The sequence below is a fragment of the Adelges cooleyi genome, unplaced genomic scaffold (genome assembly GCF_023614345.1).
Source record: "Adelges cooleyi isolate 19-005CV unplaced genomic scaffold, UGA_ACOO_1.1 ACOO_flye_CR_arks_rails_tigmint_CR_PRNA_1, whole genome shotgun sequence".
NCBI classification, from domain to species: Eukaryota; Metazoa; Arthropoda; class Insecta; order Hemiptera; family Adelgidae; genus Adelges; species Adelges cooleyi.
In genome coordinates, this window is record NW_026095751.1 from 249,768 (window position 1) to 271,549 (window position 21,782).

Genomic DNA, 21,782 nt, shown 5'->3' on the forward strand with positions numbered 1-21,782 from the left:
TGAAACAGTTAAACGAGCTCTTACTAACAAATTATTATTTCATATTTTACATAGGTATAACTTCCAGCTTGAAAAATTGTAAGGACGCTTTAAATCAGGTATGAAAACATTTAAAAATATGATTATGCGTATTCAAGAAAAAAAATTGCATTTTCATTTCTAAAATTGAGTGTATAATAAAGTCTTCTTAAAAGACAACTCTAATAAGAATGATTAATAGTTAAATAATAAGTTAAAAATTTAGTTTGTTTATTTATTTGACTAATAATTTTTTATTATATTTTTTAGTTATTTGAGTAATTGCATTTTATATTTATTATTTCACTACGCAACAAGTTGTACAACTGCTTGTAACTGTGACTTTTATTCCTACTATTATTATTATTGTTATTATGATTACTTTTCAACAAGCTAAAAAATAATATACAGTTTAGATTTTTAGCCATAAAAATGCGAACTACGGAAGTTCTAGAAAAGGGGGCTTTAATAGCTAGTTAGTCAAACCTTTGACCAGCCTAGTGGAAAATAATACAATTTACCAATTAAAATACATTGTTGTAAAGTCAAAACCTTTTCATCTCCTTGCCAGACCAGACTGTAGCTATTACAGATTGCTTTTAAATTTATTTTCAGAAAAAAATGAAACTTCTCTGTGTTTTAACATCATTCTTCCTTGTAAATGTTCTGGCATTAATTAACCTAAGTAATTATTTAAATTTCACACTAACCTACTTAAAGTAGTTGAAATTTAAATAAAACTAAACATTTTTTTACAGCACCTTTTAAAATGGAGGTAGCCATTACAAGTCAGTAACATTTTTTTTTTTTGTACAAAATAACAAAATATATTTTAATTTTACTGTTTTTTTTCATAATTAAAAAAAAAAAATACTGCAGACGTATACATCCAGGACGCTTTTGACAATAGTGATGAAAATGGAAGTAATATATATGTATTTTAAGCTAACATACTAGTACACATATATTGACATGAATATGTGTTACCACTGGGGGTCATCCTGAAAATTTGTCCGAAACGTAACGCGATGTGTCACACTCATCGGGGGCAGAGCTGGATGAATGGTAGGGGTGGGGAGGAGGTGACGCGACGGCTGTGGTTTTTTGATTGCAGGTGTGCGTGCGTGCATTTTACTTTTGTCGAGTGCGTGTATATATGTATAATATATATCATACAATAATATATGTATAATATGTGTCATATTATAATAATACAAGCTGTTGTCCCGTCTCGGCGTTGCCCGTGTATTATAACAGACACACAATCAGCTGATCGGATCACTGTATCCCTGTGGTATGAAAAACCATAGAGATGTATTGATAACTATTGATACTATCGATAATCATAGTTAACCATGTTCTATCGGATCAAATTTTGATTCTAAACTGTTCGGGCGTTATCGCGGCTGCCACACACACCACCACCTGTGCCCAACACCACCGACCGTACCGTATCATTACCAATACTAATACTACTACTATTGTTGTTACCACGCCGTCGTATTTCTCTTGAATTGGACCGTTTGTTTGCCTTTGAGTTCACTTATTCGACCGTTTCGAATTGTACGGACAATCTTCGATACCTATCGACCGACCAGCCTGCCGCACCTGGACTTGTACCCACTGTAAATATACCTATTTGATTTGCATTCTTGTATTATACTATGTTAGTTGTTAAGTAATAAACTTATTAGCTGTAAACTTTAGCAAGCTGGCCAGTGGATAAGATCTTATTGTATAATATAGTTGTTTTCTCTGAACAGTAATTTTGTTATAATAATTTGGTTCTGTGTTATTTGTTGTTTGAATCCCCTATACCGTCCATTATATATATTTACCGTGCATAAACCTTTCTCGAATCAACTTCATCGCGCGCACAAAATTTCATAAATATCTGTCCAGCCGTTTAGGAGGAGTTTGCATACATTCACACGAACAGAAGAAATTTATACACAAAGAGGTATTAATATATTGTATTATAGATATACGCCATGTGCGAGGGTTGATCCGCTGAACAATGGGACGAAATGAAAACTACCTCGCATAAATTAATACATTTTACCCATTTTTTAAATATTTTACATCAATTTATAAGTTTTAAAGGCCAATGACTCAAATTGAAATTTTGTAAAAAATTAGGAATATTAAAGAGTAAAAAATATTGGAACACAAGGGGTATATGTGTATATATTTCAAGAAAATCAAGCTCAAATTTCACGTGTTTCCACTAAATCACAATACAAGGATATTGTTTTGTTTGTTAATCCAACCAAGTGTCTGCTTGGAATTTAATCAAACTACGTTTGGAAAGGAATAAAGTTAAAAAGCAGGTAGCTTGTGGTGGCAACAGATACGTATAATATTATGATTGAATTGTGTTCTCTATACCGGGTGATTGGTTAACTATGTACCAGTCAATAACTTAGAAGATATTAGACTTTTTTTATAATTTTATGGTTATTAGTCCTCCTAACCCCCCTAGTTGGGGACTAATTTAAAAACTGATGCAACATTTTGGTTCAGCGGTCTTTAAAACTTATAAATTGATCTATATGGCTGTGATCTAAATGCCGATTTACGCGAACCAAACGGAGCCGAATTAGTCGATATCATGAGTACCGATCGTAAATAACGATGTAAATAGAAAATAAGTGTAAAACAAGTTTTGGATTCCAAACAAAAAAAAATTAAAAACTATAAAAATAAAAAAAATCAGTTATTTGGATATACTTAAATTCAACATTTACTCTGCAATAAGACATCTATGTTCCTATGTATACACTTGTAGTGTGGATACTCGGATTTTTTCTTTTTGTTTTATTTCTTTTGGTTTTCTTACATTACACTTGTGACAATCTTCACTTTGAGTTTTAAAATTACTTGATTATTCCTGTTTACTTATTTTTTTCTTTATACTTTGTACTTTATTTTGTATTAATTAAATCATGGTTTAATGATTAAACCATTACACTTTAATTGAACTCTGATAATTTTTATATCCCATATGACTTTTTTTGCAATTTTTGTATAGCTTTAACATTTATTTATTTATGCTAGATGAATTGGAGCGTGTGATTGAAACAATGGTCGAAGAATCTGTAATCGGATATGGTAAAAATCACTATTTAATCTTAAAAAAACAATTCAAAAAAAGATTGCAAGTAGGAAATCGTATTTAAAAACTATACAAATGTTTAAAAAAAAAATCAGCTTTATGTAAATTTGTCAGTGATTCGTGTCATGCATAATTTGCAACCAAAATTTTACATTTCTTGTTGGAAAACGACACTAAGGTTGATTGTGTTAATATATATGTTATATATGTTATTATGCATATATTTTCCACCGTAATCTTTGTTTTCTAAACTATTATTGTTTACAAAATTAAGCTTAATACCATTAACTAATGTAATTTTAATTTCAGTTGTTATGAATTTTATGGTCACTGTACCGGGTAATTATTTTCGTTTTATGGAAATATTTTCACACACTTCTTTGATATTTATTATGTATAAAATGTTTTCGTAATCATTTCAGAACGTGCAAGCCTTACTAACGCTGACCTAGATGGTAACCACAATTATAGTTCCAAATTTGTATTGCAATTAATCATAAGAAACTTATATTATATTGAAAATTTTTTTTATTCAAATTTTAGAATCCATAGATCAACAGAGAGCTATGCAAGATGAAATAACTGCTGTTACCGGTAATTATAACATTTAACATTCCTAAGCGATCGTACAACAATTAAAAATTGATAAGAATTACTTTGATTTAAAGAAAAATTATGATAATTTTCATAAGTACTCAGATTTTATAGAAAAATTTTATTTATTTTTTATTGAATTTATTGTACTTGAAATTTTACTGAACTTTAACAATTGTCTCCATTTTTTTTTCAAAAACTTCAAAAGCATTTAGTTAAACTTTAAACGCGTTTTTTAAAAACGGTAACAACTATATTTTCAAATCCACTTGACGGATTCCATGAAATTTGTACAGAAAATTCCAGATAACAAAAACTAGTGCTAAATCGAAGGATTATTTGTTAGAGAGCGTTCAACAGTTAAGCACATATCTTTGTCAAGACTGCATATTTTAATTTTAAATGTATGTAAAGTAGTGTTCAAACTTGGTATTTTATGTCAAATAAAAAATTATACTTCAGTTAATAAATATTGCTTTAAATTTCTATTTTTCCAACATCGACTTTTGATGATCGTTCGAAATACAACTCCAATCGTTCATACAAACGTTGCTGTTAGAGTTAGTTTAATATGAACACAATATTTTCCAATGATTAATTATTGGTCTTTTAAATCTCGCTTTTAGCTTGACTCTTATGAATACAATTTAAAAAAAAAATGGTTTTTATAAACTGTATAACTATTGGATATTCCATATATTTCTTACAGGTCTTCCTATACCTGATGTTCCAGATCAAGGTAATTTCGATTTATTCAATAGTAATAAATAAACCTTCAGGCTTGTTTTAAATCCCACAATTGTATTTGTATTTTGTCTGTGCACGATAAATGAAACAAAGTAAACTTTTAGTTGGAAAGTGTGTGAGACTAACTATAATATTTTGAATGTCATAAATACATTTTCACCTACTCACAACATAACAAATAAAAATAACTTTAGTTATTTTCTCCGATTTTTGGAAAATTATTTAATCATGGATATGATTTTAGCATTACGGCTTCCTATCAAAGTGAAATGTTTTTACAATTAATAAAAAGTATATAATTAAATGAAAATTAAAAACTCAAAATGTTACCGACCACTATAGCCGCCGATCCCTAAATAGTATCGAAACTTAAATCTCTAAGAGGGCCCACAAAAAATTTGATTTTGTACATTTTGTATATTTAACAAACGATTTTACAGTAGTTTTATGTGTGTATATTATAACATACATATTAGAATGAACCAAAACAACGTTTTAGGTTTCTTCTTGTTACCATAATAATTTGTTCTTTTGGTCCAAAAAAATGTTCCTAAATAAAAAAAAGAGATGAGAAATTGCATAGAGAGCAACGAATTTTGACTAAGAGGTTTTTAAAAAAAATTATATTATTAGGTGAACTAACATAATCAAGTAACACGATTTTTCCGTCTACGACGAAACTTCAATAAAATTGTATATATATTTTTTTGTTTCCTGTTATAAGTATGTAAGTCCCAGCACCAACTGCGTTTCAATCCGCTAAATAATTTAATTAAAAAAAATAATATTTAATAATTATAAGCAAAATTATTAGCCCTGCAAGATGACGCTCATCAGTACATTGCACATTCCACACATAAGACCCCAGTACTTATGCCTAATAAATATTGCCATTCTAGTGCGGCGGGTTTGTTGGTCATTTTCCAAAATTAAAACTCTAATTAAAACCTCAAAGCCAAGTTCATAACTAACTTAATTTTTTTCTTAATTTTTGCAGATTTTGCAAACTTAAACTTGTCCGAACTTGGAGATGCGAGAAGAGTTCTTACTAAAGAAGCTTTAAAAAATATCATCATCCGAGCACTAAGTAAATATTATTTTAGAGTAATAATGGTACAGCGTTTTTAACATTAAAACATATACAATATGTTATATACTATTGAAACAATACATTTATAAATATAAAATCATTTTTCAATAAGAATTTATTAATAGTAATAATAATAATAATGCATTTTTTAGAACATAATTATCATAGATTAATTATAATCACAGTAACACACAAATTTTTTTTTTTTTATTGTAATTAATGTATAGATCACTCAACATATAATAAATTATATTGTATGTTGTCCTAACATACAATTATTGTAAATATTTTTATTAGAATATGTCTTTTAATTTGAGTTCTTGCTCTTCATTGCTTATGGACTGTATTTATTGGCAATATTTAAAAAAAAAGTAAATACATCTTATTTGATTTCATAACTTAATAAGTGATGAGTAGAGTACGAAATTTGTATAATAACTAGTCATCATTTACATACTTACGTTTAGTAAAATACACAGAGTTATATTGAATAATTTAAAACATCAGCTTAATGTAAAATAAGTTTTTCGATACACGATAGGTTATGGTATACTGAGTGTCCACTGCATTATTGCTTTTCATCGAGTTTGTGCAGCATTTCTGTACAACATAGATACTAATTAAATATTATATATATATATATATATATATATACATATATATTTATATATTTTATACACGTTCTGCACAACAAAATAAAGTGATTGTTTTTTTTTAAATTTTAGATGCAAATGAACCAATTGTAACTGGAATCCAGATAATTAAGTTTGGTCAGTTGTGTCGTTTTATAGGCTTATGGATGAGTACGCTAGACCCATTATTATATATAAAAGCTACTAGAATTGAAGTTATTTTTAATATGTGTATCTTAACAAATACAGCCGATCATGATATAAAATATAGAAAAATTAATGATGAATTTTGTCTGGTAGACGTTAATAACATTGATAATAAATTAATAGAACTTGTGGTGCAGTTATCAATACTTTAGACTGGTAGTCAAATGTTTAACTCTATAAAAATGTTACGTTAAAATTACTATTATATTTTAATATATTTTACGTAGTGCACTAAAATCTACATTGTAAACGAATCAAATGTATTTAATAATAAACAGTATTTCATACTTTTATTGATTTCACTCATTACTATTATTATTATAACTACTTTTGCGTGTATAGGGCTTTATTTTGTAAGAAAGTAGATTTTTAGGCTTGGTTTTGTTGTTTTTGCGAAGGATGGTATTGCGTCAATGCATTTAGTTTTATTTTTTTGAAAGCAAAAAGTCCCTAATATCGATGACAAAGGGTTGTCCCACATATGGGGTGGAAACGTCCCACTTTTCGGATTAATGGGATTATTTTTTTATCAATACCACCCAACAACCTCCCTGAAATGGCACTCCCTGATAAGAATCCCAATAATAACATCCTAATTATGAACCGATAAGAGGATGTAGATATAAGAACAGGGACTAGCAAAGAATACACGGTTTTTTATAAAAAAAAAAAAAAAACAAGAATTCATTAGTTTTATGTGTAAAAAAAAACTGTAATGTATATTTAATATTGTCAATGAGTATTATTGTACTGAAAAAAAAGTATTGAAAGCATTGTATTCGACAAGTTTATCGTGTGGGATAAGGCAATAAGCGGCAGTCGACTCTGGTACATTGTCTTTTGTTGTAAAATCGATGCGTAATTCGGCAGGTGAAGTTTTGATCAAATCGTTTTGTTGAGTACAATCAGCAATAAATAAAGACGCCATATCATTAAAGTAAATTTTGCGCAATCCAGAGTGTAAGCCCGGGCTATCGACCGCTGTGCTGTAATATGAATTTACAAAAGCCATACACATAAAAGCCATATTTTGTTTGTAAGCTTGTTCCCATTGGGGACTTCAGACAGGTGCCGATTTAAATTCGTGTTTATCGTAAAGATCTTTCTGCGTAACCAACAGGGGAAAGATATTTTTACAATAAGCTGTCGTACTGGATTCCAGGGAGATTGTAGGATTGATAAAAAATAAATCCCGTCAATTCGAAAAGTGGGACGTTCACACCTCATAAATATATAAGTAATCACACATAAACTAGAAATAAGTTTTTGTAGAAAAATGTACAAACTTAACTTTTTTAACAAATTTAAAAACATTTAACATAAAACCAAATGTTTGTATAAAAAATTAAATTTTTGCATCGAAAATAAGCATATTAAAAATTTACTTAATTGAATATTAGAACAAAGGAGACATAAGAAATGGGGGTTATGATGAAATTGAATTTTTAAACAACTGTCGGATAAAAACATCAACTATTTTCCAGGAGGTTAAAGTTAAAAGTTGAATGGTTATCAAACGTACGGTTTAGTATATTATTAAATAGTTTTGTTTTTTTCAGAATTTTTAATGTAGTTAAGAGTTTTAAATAAAATTACTGCTATCCAAGTTTTTGATTTTTTTTTTTTTGCTTTTGTGTGTGCAATTATTATAACAGCTTGATAGGTTAAATTATCAAATAGTGTAATAAATCATCATTCGACAATATTCTACAATAGGAATACGCGCGCACAGATATTTTAATTGTTTTTTCAATTGTCTTCTTTTGAATATGTACAAAACATACATTAAATTATTCTTAAGCGACGTGTACGTTTAATGACTACAATGACGAATAGTTTTAACTGTTTACCATTTTGGTTTATTATTGTTGAAATAATAGTTAATATTGGTATAAATTACGATGAGCCATAATTTTGAACCTAGATCTAAATTATTATAACTGTTCTTGAAGTTTTACTATACGATGGTCAATGTCATCGACGTCTACTTGATAATATATGCCATCAAAGGATCTGTATTTTTTAACGCAGTTATCTTTATCTAGTAAAATGCAAACACCATTCTCGCCGTCTATTGAAACATCTTTTATATAGTGGCTTGGTATTTTTGTACTCGTCCACAATCCAATATAGGTACACAGCTGCACTAAAGAGACATCTGGTTTGTTTCCATCTGAAAAATTAGAAAACATTTTTTTGTTAAATTTCCAAATATTCCAAATATTTTTATAAATATTAATATTAATATTTATTACTATGTGCTACTTTTTATTATTGTGCAAGCTACAAGTATAACAGGTAGAAAATAAATTATAAAGAGTAATACAATATACATGGCATCTGTATTGAAGTACTTTTCAACAATAACTTCTTTAAATGACAGAAACACGGACGTACAGTATAGGAACTCAGAAGTTTTATGTTAATGTATCGCATAAGCGACGGCCCCTATAGGCAATTAAATGAAAAGAACTAGATTATAAGGCCAAATTCTAATGGTAATTTTTACAATAATTGTATATTCGGAAAACATAGTTCAATATAAAAATAATGTGATGTGTGAGTTTTGTAATTTTATTACAGTAAAAAATTAATTTTTACTGTAATTAGAATTCATCTACGATATTAATTATGTTTGTAAAATAAGTATTATTATCAATTATTTTATACACGCAATAATATTACCAATATAACTCGGTATAATAGTGTTTACCTAGTGCACGGATGATTAAATTCTTTAAAGCTGCTTTAGAAAATGTTCTTCTCTTTTTTCCAAGATCACTCAATTTTAATATTTGAACAACTGTAAAATTATATGATGAACTATGTTATCAAAAACTTTTTGTACAACCTGACATTAGTATTGAAACTCAAAAAAGTATTTATTCTATACACGATGCTCAGAGAATATATAACACATTAACATTGTATTAAACTTTAAGTAGATAAGGAGCAAAATAAATTCAGCTTGGCCTTTTGTTATAAACAACACCTAAAGAGAAAACTCTTGGAAGAATCTTGGCTAAAAGAAAGTTGATATCTTCGTTGGTTAAACGTATGAGACGAGATATAGGAGCATTAGCATCTTCGTAGTTACATATAAAAATAAAAAGACTTGAACGAATTTTTGCAAAGAACGGGGTAATTAAGTTTAATGTTAACGAGATTAAGGTCCTTAAAGTATATTTACTACTTATCTAATTATTTTGAAATTACATTTATCTTGAACTTCAGGTATAGGAATAACTGAAACAAAAAAAAAAAATATGAAATAATTATACAGATCATTCAAACCGATTTTATATTTTATCTATAACAGTCACTTTAAAACTGAAATTAATTAGATCAGTTAACCAACGCAATAGTTTTTGTTTCCATTAAACTAATTGTTATAGTAATGTTATAGTGGACAATTCAATTTGTACTTCGAATGATTTCCAAAATCTTAAGCGACATAGATGTGTAGTTTATAATATTATTAGCTATAAAACAGGTGGCTTTTAATTATAATCGAATTTCTATAGTATTTAAAGTTTCTAGAAATGTTAAATTTTATATTTACATAATTCAACTGTTATTTCTGATTGCAATTTTCTCTGAACTAGCACACATTCTGAAATTAAAAACAAATTACATTTTAATGTACTTGAACCTTATGACCAAAACCATTATTTAATTATTTTTAATATATATGAATAATGAATCTGTGTATGTATATTATAATGATATACAAAAAATGTATTTACCATATATTTTGTCAGTTGCTGCAAATTCTAAAATTAACACAAAAGTATGTAATACTTAATGAATACAAAACAACTGAAGTAAAATATTTTAATAATATGCAACTAATGATATTACCCGGTATAGTGAGCATTAAATTCATTGTGTCTGAAACGAACAGTGCATGCATATTTAAGCTATTGTATTTAATTTTCAGTTTTAAAGTTTAAAGAAGAAGGTCAAAGTAGAAGAAACTTGTAAATTAGAAATTTGGGATAAATGAGCTTGACTAAATTAAATATAGTAGAAACTTTATGTCAATACCAGGCGATTCTTTTAATGCCTTAAACTAGTTTTTTTCTTAAAATAAGTTTATAGTTTTTCTTTTTAATATATATTTGTTTATGTTATATTACAATATTAGAAAACATTTAAATTTGTATGTTCTTTTCTATTTACTAGGGCTTTATCAACTTTTGAAATTTAAATGGTGAAGTACCATAATATATAATTCTACTGGTCAATAACTAGTTTTGAATAATTATTTTTAATGTTTAAAATTTAGAATGGGTAGTGGAGTACTAATAAAGATAAAATTTGGAATTTTATCCAATATTAAAATATAGACAAACAAAAAAACCAGTACAGTGGGGTCGGGGCATAGTGGGGACGGAGCATAGTGGGGACGGGGAGGTCACAGGTTTATAGGAATTTTTAAATCTGAAAGTGATAAAATCACTTTCGAAAAAACGCTTCGATGCAAATCGGTAGTTAGTATTTTCAAGGCAGTACAATCTAAACCAAGCACAGTGTAAGCTAGGAAAGTTAGAAAGTAATAAATTGAATCGGCCAATTCAAAAACGACTTAGGTCACCGATTTTTCAAAACTGTCTTTTTATCAAATGTAATAATTATATACTTAGCTACGTATTCTGTGTGAAAACTCAATTTGTCAGACTCATATTTAATACAAATGTTGAGTACAAGAAATTTGAATCACTGCAAAATATATTTATGAAGTTTCTTGTGGCTAGTGTAATATTTCAAATTTGTGACTTGTGTCGTTTTTTAAATGACTGATAAAATTACAAAATAGAAGCATCAAAGCGTTTATTTGAAAGCGATTTTATTCAATTTTATCACTTTTATTTATAATAATTCTTGTAGACCTGTGACCTCTCCGTTTCCTCATTGCTTTGATTACATTATGCCAATACTCTACTATACTAGTCCTCTCGGATAAAATCACTTTCAAATTAACGCTTTGATGCTTCTATTTTGTAATTTTATCAGTCATTTAAAAAACGACACAAGTCACAAATTTGAAATATTACATTAATATATTTTTTTTTTTTAATTAATTTACAACAAATTTATGAATATTCAGGTTTTTTTCGTGAGAAGTTTGAAATAGGTTTAATAGAAATAAAAGTAGAAAAGAAGATAATATTTATTGTGACCAAGGTGGAAGAAGGAAAATGAAATAGTGATTTTTCTGGGCAAGTCAAGATAATCATTATTGGTTATAAATTATTATTTATACTTTTTAGTTACAAAAGGGAGAGGTGAGAGCAATTTTTTTGTTGGCTATCTGAGGAACGCCGACCTGGACAGATATTAAATTTCAATAATTTCAAGAAAAGATGTACTGAAAATGTATAAGTAAGCAATTTTTACTAATAATAATTGTTTTATGCACTTGAATGTGCACTTGTGAGATTAGGTCAGAGGAAACCCGATTTTTAAAAGAAGAATACCAGGAAAATGAAAGGAAGAGTTCACTTTTTTTTTACAATATGTAAATAAAAATAATAATACTCGGAACGACAGCGGATTGACACTCCGGATCAATTTTAAATCAATAACTGATAATCGAATTATCGAATACTGACTGGCAACTACCTACAAATGTCATCACCCCCCGACCTCTCTCTCACACTCCATGACCGGCTCGGGCCGATAAGGGGTTTTTCGTTCCCACCTGTACCGTGTACATAAGACGGTGGACAGTTGATAACGCGATCGGGCGTTTATATGGTCACGATCGAATATTATTTTGTCTCGAAAATTGATAATTACAACAACTATACACTATAGTATAAACAACTCATGTTATCATTTCTCACGTAATGGCTGCCAATTAAAATTAAATTAGTTACTTAAATTAAATTCAGTCATTCCGCAAAAAGTTCAAGTCCAAATCGATTTTATATCAACTGTGACTTAATAAAATCCACACCCAGTTAGTTATATTCTGTTGACAAATTGTTTTTTATTAAATAATGAAAATTGATAAAATAAACATCAACTACGTCATAAAAGTTTTATACAGCGCAATACAAGTTACAACCAGAATAAAAACTAGCGTTTTTGTAGAGATTTAAAAATACTATTTGAAACGACATACAATATTTTCTATCATAACTGATTTCATAATTCATTACGGAGCAGATAAGAGCGCGCATCAATATGCCGTTCGTACACACGATGATGCCAATAGAACAAAAAATTATACTTTTTTTTTTTCGTTTCTCACATCTGGTAGAGTGCGTTTGTACTTAAAAAAAAAAAAAAAAAAAAAATTGAACTTTGTGTCAACTTAAAGTCAAAAGTGTTACTTGAGCACAAAACTCAATAGTATCATTCTGCATAGATCTACATAAAATTGTTTTAATGATTTGATAACAATTTTTTTAAGATTTTAAGTGTTTTTTGTTAAAATATACGCAATCTGCGAAAACACAGTTTTCCGGCTATTAAAAAAAAACTGTAGTGCCGAATTATTTTTCCGTTTAATATGTTATGGATACATATGAGTTCCAACTACTGGCAAATTTTCAACCCAAAGGTCTTAAAACTACGGCTAAAAACCCCGAAAAACAAAAAAACCTGTACCCCCCCTAGGGGGGTGGGCATTGGGTTAAATTCAAATTTGATATAACTGACGTGCGCGGGCATACTAAATAAATATTTCTTATAAATTTCAACTCGATCCGACTCTTTTTCTCGAAGCTATAGCCAGTAAAAGTTCTAACTTAAAAACTCGTACGGTTTTTTTTTTGTTTTTTCAACTTTCGCCTGTGAAGAGTTAAACTTTTTCAACTTTTACCCCCCCAAAGTACCAACTAGATGAAAATTGCGATTCATAGAGTTGCTATTCGAAGGAATTGGTCCAGTATTAAAGAAGTTACAGTGTATACAGATAAAAAAAAAACATACATCAGAGTAAAACCAATACCTTCTCGCTTTGCATCGAAGCTAAAACATTTTTCTGGATTTTTGTGAAAAAGGCATTAAAAGGGGTCAAATTATATGTTTTTGGGGTCGGTGATTACGAATTTGTTATCAGTTCTCAATTTTAATCAGCCAGAAAGAACTTAAGTAAAAAAAAAAAAAAAATTGAACTTTGTGTCAACTTAAAGTCAAAAGTGTTACTTGAGCACAAAACTCAATAGTATCATTCTGCATAGATCTACATAAAATTGTTTTAATGATTTGATAACAATTTTTTTAAGATTTTAAGTGTTTTTTGTTAAAATATACGCAATCTGCGAAAACACAGTTTTCCGGCTATTAAAAAAAAACTGTAGTGCCGAATTATTTTTCCGTTTAATATGTTATGGATACATATGAGTTCCAACTACTGGCAAATTTTCAACCCAAAGGTCTTAAAACTACGGCTAAAAACCCCGAAAAACAAAAAAACCTGTACCCCCCCTAGGGGGGTGGGCATTGGGTTAAATTCAAATTTGATATAACTGACGTGCGCGGGCATACTAAATAAATATTTCTTATAAATTTCAACTCGATCCGACTCTTTTTCTCGAAGCTATAGCCAGTAAAAGTTCTAACTTAAAAACTCGTACGGTTTTTTTTTTGTTTTTTCAACTTTCGCCTGTGAAGAGTTAAACTTTTTCAACTTTTACCCCCCCAAAGTACCAACTAGATGAAAATTGCGATTCATAGAGTTGCTATTCGAAGGAATTGGTCCAGTATTAAAGAAGTTACAGTGTATACAGATAAAAAAAAAACATACATCAGAGTAAAACCAATACCTTCTCGCTTTGCATCGAAGCTAAAACATTTTTCTGGATTTTTGTGAAAAAGGCATTAAAAGGGGTCAAATTATATGTTTTTGGGGTCGGTGATTACGAATTTGTTATCAGTTCTCAATTTTAATCAGCCAGAAAGAACTTAAGTAAAAAAAAAAAAAAAATTGAACTTTGTGTCAACTTAAAGTCAAAAGTGTTACTTGAGCACAAAACTCAATAGTATCATTCTGCATAGATCTACATAAAATTGTTTTAATGATTTGATAACAATTTTTTTAAGATTTTAAGTGTTTTTTGTTAAAATATACGCAATCTGCGAAAACACAGTTTTCCGGCTATTAAAAAAAAACTGTAGTGCCGAATTATTTTTCCGTTTAATATGTTATGGATACATATGAGTTCCAACTACTGGCAAATTTTCAACCCAAAGGTCTTAAAACTACGGCTAAAAACCCCGAAAAACAAAAAAACCTGTACCCCCCCTAGGGGGGTGGGCATTGGGTTAAATTCAAATTTGATATAACTGACGTGCGCGGGCATACTAAATAAATATTTCTTATAAATTTCAACTCGATCCGACTCTTTTTCTCGAAGCTATAGCCAGTAAAAGTTCTAACTTAAAAACTCGTACGGTTTTTTTTTTTGTTTTTTCAACTTTCGCCTGTGAAGAGTTAAACTTTTTCAACTTTTACCCCCCCAAAGTACCAACTAGATGAAAATTGCGATTCATAGAGTTGCTATTCGAAGGAATTGGTCCAGTATTAAAGAAGTTACAGTGTATACAGATAAAAAAAAAACATACATCAGAGTAAAACCAATACCTTCTCGCTTTGCATCGAAGCTAAAACATTTTTCTGGATTTTTGTGAAAAAGGCATTAAAAGGGGTCAAATTATATGTTTTTGGGGTCGGTGATTACGAATTTGTTATCAGTTCTCAATTTTAATCAGCCAGAAAGAACTTAAGTAAAAAAAAAAAAAAAATTGAACTTTGTGTCAACTTAAAGTCAAAAGTGTTACTTGAGCACAAAACTCAATAGTATCATTCTGCATAGATCTACATAAAATTGTTTTAATGATTTGATAACAATTTTTTTAAGATTTTAAGTGTTTTTTGTTAAAATATACGCAATCTGCGAAAACACAGTTTTCCGGCTATTAAAAAAAAACTGTAGTGCCGAATTATTTTTCCGTTTAATATGTTATGGATACATATGAGTTCCAACTACTGGCAAATTTTCAACCCAAAGGTCTTAAAACTACGGCTAAAAACCCCGAAAAACAAAAAAACCTGTACCCCCCCTAGGGGGGTGGGCATTGGGTTAAATTCAAATTTGATATAACTGACGTGCGCGGGCATACTAAATAAATATTTCTTATAAATTTCAACTCGATCCGACTCTTTTTCTCGAAGCTATAGCCAGTAAAAGTTCTAACTTAAAAACTCGTACGGTTTTTTTTTTGTTTTTTCAACTTTCGCCTGTGAAGAGTTAAACTTTTTCAACTTTTACCCCCCCAAAGTACCAACTAGATGAAAATTGCGATTCATAGAGTTGCTATTCGAAGGAATTGGTCCAGTATTAAAGAAGTTACAGTGTATACAGATAAAAAAAAAACATACATCAGAGTAAAACCAATACCTTCTCGCTTTGCATCGAAGCTAAAACATTTTTCTGGATTTTTGTGAAAAAGGCATTAAAAGGGGTCAAATTATATGTTTTTGGGGTCGGTGATTACGAATTTGTTATCAGTTCTCAATTTTAATCAGCCAGAAAGAACTTAAGTAAAAAAAAAAAAAAAATTGAACTTTGTGTCAACTTAAAGTCAAAAGTGTTACTTGAGCACAAAACTCAATAGTATCATTCTGCATAGATCTACATAAAATTGTTTTAATGATTTGATAACAATTTTTTTAAGATTTTAAGTGTTTTTTGTTAAAATATACGCAATCTGCGAAAACACAGTTTTCCGGCTATTAAAAAAAAACTGTAGTGCCGAATTATTTTTCCGTTTAATATGTTATGGATACATATGAGTTCCAACTACTGGCAAATTTTCAACCCAAAGGTCTTAAAACTACGGCTAAAAACCCCGAAAAACAAAAAAACCTGTACCCCCCCTAGGGGGGTGGGCATTGGGTTAAATTCAAATTTGATATAACTGACGTGCGCGGGCATACTAAATAAATATTTCTTATAAATTTCAACTCGATCCGACTCTTTTTCTCGAAGCTATAGCCAGTAAAAGTTCTAACTTAAAAACTCGTACGGTTTTTTTTTTGTTTTTTCAACTTTCGCCTGTGAAGAGTTAAACTTTTTCAACTTTTACCCCCCCAAAGTACCAACTAGATGAAAATTGCGATTCATAGAGTTGCTATTCGAAGGAATTGGTCCAGTATTAAAGAAGTTACAGTGTATACAGATAAAAAAAAAACATACATCAGAGTAAAACCAATACCTTCTCGCTTTGCATCGAAGCTAAAACATTTTTCTGGATTTTTGTGAAAAAGGCATTAAAAGGGGTCAAATTATATGTTTTTGGGGTCGGTGATTACGAATTTGTTATCAGTTCTCAATTTTAATCAGCCAGAAAGAACTTAAGTAAAAAAAAAAAAAAAATTGAACTTTGTGTCAACTTAAAGTCAAAAGTGTTACTTGAGCACAAAACTCAATAGTATCATTCTGCATAGATCTACATAAAATTGTTTTAATGATTTGATAACAATTTTTTTAAGATTTTAAGTGTTTTTTGTTAAAATATACGCAATCTGCGAAAACACAGTTTTCCGGCTATTAAAAAAAAACTGTAGTGCCGAATTATTTTTCCGTTTAATATGTTATGGATACATATGAGTTCCAACTACTGGCAAATTTTCAACCCAAAGGTCTTAAAACTACGGCTAAAAACCCCGAAAAACAAAAAAACCTGTACCCCCCCTAGGGGGGTGGGCATTGGGTTAAATTCAAATTTGATATAACTGACGTGCGCGGGCATACTAAATAAATATTTCTTATAAATTTCAACTCGATCCGACTCTTTTTCTCGAAGCTATAGCCAGTAAAAGTTCTAACTTAAAAACTCGTACGGTTTTTTTTTTGTTTTTTCAACTTTCGCCTGTGAAGAGTTAAACTTTTTCAACTTTTACCCCCCCAAAGTACCAACTAGATGAAAATTGCGATTCATAGAGTTGCTATTCGAAGGAATTGGTCCAGTATTAAAGAAGTTACAGTGTATACAGATAAAAAAAAAACATACATCAGAGTAAAACCAATACCTTCTCGCTTTGCATCGAAGCTAAAACATTTTTCTGGATTTTTGTGAAAAAGGCATTAAAAGGGGTCAAATTATATGTTTTTGGGGTCGGTGATTACGAATTTGTTATCAGTTCTCAATTTTAATCAGCCAGAAAGAACTTAAGTAAAAAAAAAAAAAAAATTGAACTTTGTGTCAACTTAAAGTCAAAAGTGTTACTTGAGCACAAAACTCAATAGTATCATTCTGCATAGATCTACATAAAATTGTTTTAATGATTTGATAACAATTTTTTTAAGATTTTAAGTGTTTTTTGTTAAAATATACGCAATCTGCGAAAACACAGTTTTCCGGCTATTAAAAAAAAACTGTAGTGCCGAATTATTTTTCCGTTTAATATGTTATGGATACATATGAGTTCCAACTACTGGCAAATTTTCAACCCAAAGGTCTTAAAACTACGGCTAAAAACCCCGAAAAACAAAAAAACCTGTACCCCCCCTAGGGGGGTGGGCATTGGGTTAAATTCAAATTTGATATAACTGACGTGCGCGGGCATACTAAATAAATATTTCTTATAAATTTCAACTCGATCCGACTCTTTTTCTCGAAGCTATAGCCAGTAAAAGTTCTAACTTAAAAACTCGTACGGTTTTTTTTTTTGTTTTTTCAACTTTCGCCTGTGAAGAGTTAAACTTTTTCAACTTTTACCCCCCCAAAGTACCAACTAGATGAAAATTGCGATTCATAGAGTTGCTATTCGAAGGAATTGGTCCAGTATTAAAGAAGTTACAGTGTATACAGATAAAAAAAAAACATACATCAGAGTAAAACCAATACCTTCTCGCTTTGCATCGAAGCTAAAACATTTTTCTGGATTTTTGTGAAAAAGGCATTAAAAGGGGTCAAATTATATGTTTTTGGGGTCGGTGATTACGAATTTGTTATCAGTTCTCAATTTTAATCAGCCAGAAAGAACTTAAGTAAAAAAAAAAAAAAAATTGAACTTTGTGTCAACTTAAAGTCAAAAGTGTTACTTGAGCACAAAACTCAATAGTATCATTCTGCATAGATCTACATAAAATTGTTTTAATGATTTGATAACAATTTTTTTAAGATTTTAAGTGTTTTTTGTTAAAATATACGCAATCTGCGAAAACACAGTTTTCCGGCTATTAAAAAAAAACTGTAGTGCCGAATTATTTTTCCGTTTAATATGTTATGGATACATATGAGTTCCAACTACTGGCAAATTTTCAACCCAAAGGTCTTAAAACTACGGCTAAAAACCCCGAAAAACAAAAAAACCTGTACCCCCCCTAGGGGGGTGGGCATTGGGTTAAATTCAAATTTGATATAACTGACGTGCGCGGGCATACTAAATAAATATTTCTTATAAATTTCAACTCGATCCGACTCTTTTTCTCGAAGCTATAGCCAGTAAAAGTTCTAACTTAAAAACTCGTACGGTTTTTTTTTTGTTTTTTCAACTTTCGCCTGTGAAGAGTTAAACTTTTTCAACTTTTACCCCCCCAAAGTACCAACTAGATGAAAATTGCGATTCATAGAGTTGCTATTCGAAGGAATTGGTCCAGTATTAAAGAAGTTACAGTGTATACAGATAAAAAAAAAACATACATCAGAGTAAAACCAATACCTTCTCGCTTTGCATCGAAGCTAAAACATTTTTCTGGATTTTTGTGAAAAAGGCATTAAAAGGGGTCAAATTATATGTTTTTGGGGTCGGTGATTACGAATTTGTTATCAGTTCTCAATTTTAATCAGCCAGAAAGAACTTAAGTAAAAAAAAAAAAAAAATTGAACTTTGTGTCAACTTAAAGTCAAAAGTGTTACTTGAGCACAAAACTCAATAGTATCATTCTGCATAGATCTACATAAAATTGTTTTAATGATTTGATAACAATTTTTTTAAGATTTTAAGTGTTTTTTGTTAAAATATACGCAATCTGCGAAAACACAGTTTTCCGGCTATTAAAAAAAAACTGTAGTGCCGAATTATTTTTCCGTTTAATATGTTATGGATACATATGAGTTCCAACTACTGGCAAATTTTCAACCCAAAGGTCTTAAAACTACGGCTAAAAACCCCGAAAAACAAAAAAACCTGTACCCCCCCTAGGGGGGTGGGCATTGGGTTAAATTCAAATTTGATATAACTGACGTGCGCGGGCATACTAAATAAATATTTCTTATAAATTTCAACTCGATCCGACTCTTTTTCTCGAAGCTATAGCCAGTAAAAGTTCTAACTTAAAAACTCGTACGGTTTTTTTTTTTGTTTTTTCAACTTTCGCCTGTGAAGAGTTAAACTTTTTCAACTTTTACCCCCCCAAAGTACCAACTAGATGAAAATTGCGATTCATAGAGTTGCTATTCGAAGGAATTGGTCCAGTATTAAAGAAGTTACAGTGTATACAGATAAAAAAAAAACATACATCAGAGTAAAACCAATACCTTCTCGCTTTGCATCGAAGCTAAAACATTTTTCTGGATTTTTGTGAAAAAGGCATTAAAAGGGGTCAAATTATATGTTTTTGGGGTCGGTGATTACGAATTTGTTATCAGTTCTCAATTTTAATCAGCCAGAAAGAACTTAAGTAAAAAAAAAAAAAAAATTGAACTTTGTGTCAACTTAAAGTCAAAAGTGTTACTTGAGCACAAAACTCAATAGTATCATTCTGCATAGATCTACATAAAATTGTTTTAATGATTTGATAACAATTTTTTTAAGATTTTAAGTGTTTTTTGTTAAAATATACGCAATCTGCGAAAACACAGTTTTCCGGCTATTAAAAAAAAACTGTAGTGCCGAATTATTTTTCCGTTTAATATGTTATGGATACATATGAGTTCCAACTACTGGCAAATTTTCAACCCAAAGGTCTTAAAACTACGGCTAAAAACCCCGAAAAACAAAAAAACCTGTACCCCCCCTAGGGGGGTGGGCATTGGGTTAAATTCAAATTTGATATAACTGACGTGCGCGGGCATACTAAATAAATATTTCTTATAAATTTCAACTCGATCCGACTCTTTTTCTCGAAGCTATAGCCAGTAAAAGTTCTAACTTAAAAACTCGTACGGTTTTTTTTTTGTTTTTTCAACTTTCGCCTGTGAAGAGTTAAACTTTTTCAACTTTTACCCCCCCAAAGTACCAACTAGATGAAAATTGCGATTCATAGAGTTGCTATTCGAAGGAATTGGTCCAGTATTAAAGAAGTTACAGTGTATACAGATAAAAAAAAAACATACATCAGAGTAAAACCAATACCTTCTCGCTTTGCATCGAAGCTAAAACATTTTTCTGGATTTTTGTGAAAAAGGCATTAAAAGGGGTCAAATTATATGTTTTTGGGGTCGGTGATTACGAATTTGTTATCAGTTCTCAATTTTAATCAGCCAGAAAGAACTTAAGTAAAAAAAAAAAAAAAATTGAACTTTGTGTCAACTTAAAGTCAAAAGTGTTACTTGAGCACAAAACTCAATAGTATCATTCTGCATAGATCTACATAAAATTGTTTTAATGATTTGATAACAATTTTTTTAAGATTTTAAGTGTTTTTTGTTAAAATATACGCAATCTGCGAAAACACAGTTTTCCGGCTATTAAAAAAAAACTGTAGTGCCGAATTATTTTTCCGTTTAATATGTTATGGATACATATGAGTTCCAACTACTGGCAAATTTTCAACCCAAAGGTCTTAAAACTACGGCTAAAAACCCCGAAAAACAAAAAAACCTGTACCCCCCCTAGGGGGGTGGGCATTGGGTTAAATTCAAATTTGATATAACTGACGTGCGCGGGCATACTAAATAAATATTTCTTATAAATTTCAACTCGATCCGACTCTTTTTCTCGAAGCTATAGCCAGTAAAAGTTCTAACTTAAAAACTCGTACGGTTTTTTTTTTTGTTTTTTCAACTTTCGCCTGTGAAGAGTTAAACTTTTTCAACTTTTACCCCCCCAAAGTACCAACTAGATGAAAATTGCGATTCATAGAGTTGCTATTCGAAGGAATTGGTCCAGTATTAAAGAAGTTACAGTGTATACAGATAAAAAAAAAACATACATCAGAGTAAAACCAATACCTTCTCGCTTTGCATCGAAGCTAAAACATTTTTCTGGATTTTTGTGAAAAAGGCATTAAAAGGGGTCAAATTATATGTTTTTGGGGTCGGTGATTACGAATTTGTTATCAGTTCTCAATTTTAATCAGCCAGAAAGAACTTAAGTAAAAAAAAAAAAAAAATTGAACTTTGTGTCAACTTAAAGTCAAAAGTGTTACTTGAGCACAAAACTCAATAGTATCATTCTGCATAGATCTACATAAAA

General features: G+C 29.9%; 2 protein-coding genes across 3 annotated transcripts in view; one reads left to right on the plus strand and one right to left on the minus strand.

Annotated features, from left to right (window-relative positions):
* On the plus strand, positions 1-6,627 carry LOC126847859 (uncharacterized). Its single transcript, XM_050588276.1, has 11 exons — positions 1-98; positions 634-703; positions 777-806; positions 898-942; positions 3,076-3,129; positions 3,443-3,472; positions 3,556-3,588; positions 3,677-3,727; positions 4,437-4,466; positions 5,472-5,561; positions 6,290-6,627. Exons 2-11 carry the CDS (start codon positions 640-642, stop codon positions 6,553-6,555), a joined length of 693 nt encoding a protein of 230 aa, XP_050444233.1. The 5' UTR covers positions 1-98; positions 634-639; the 3' UTR covers positions 6,556-6,627.
* Positions 6,045-21,782, minus strand: part of LOC126832870 (uncharacterized) — a 20,215-nt gene continuing 4,477 nt past the window's right edge. Inside the window, exons 2-8 of one of the 2 annotated variants that reach the window (XR_007684813.1) lie at positions 10,265-10,294; positions 10,150-10,176; positions 9,966-10,016; positions 9,620-9,649; positions 9,117-9,206; positions 8,254-8,576; positions 6,045-6,164 (exon numbers count right to left, since the gene is read on the minus strand). Coding sequence is in view for 1 of the 2 variants with exons in the window: in XM_050563895.1 (XP_050419852.1) it covers positions 8,338-8,576; positions 9,117-9,206; positions 9,620-9,649; positions 9,966-10,016; positions 10,150-10,176; positions 10,265-10,294 (467 nt within the window). In the remaining variant the exon portion in view is untranslated. Of the gene's footprint in view, positions 6,165-8,252; positions 8,577-9,116; positions 9,207-9,619; positions 9,650-9,965; positions 10,017-10,149; positions 10,177-10,264; positions 10,295-21,782 lie in introns of those variants that run through there. The other variant, XM_050563895.1, reaches the window with a different exon arrangement.

What these genes read in the sequence shown, in the direction of transcription:
- LOC126847859 (XM_050588276.1), top strand. Translation starts at nt 640, where the DNA reads ATGAAACTTCTCTGTGTTTTAACATCATTCTTCCTTGTAAATGTTCTG. An exon ending in CAATAGTGATGAAAATGGAA is followed by an intron (nt 943 to 3,075) that starts GTAATATATATG and finishes TATTTATGCTAG; the next exon opens with ATGAATTGGAGCGTGTGATT. An exon ending in TATCATCATCCGAGCACTAA is followed by an intron (nt 5,562 to 6,289) that starts GTAAATATTATT and finishes TTTAAATTTTAG; the next exon opens with ATGCAAATGAACCAATTGTA.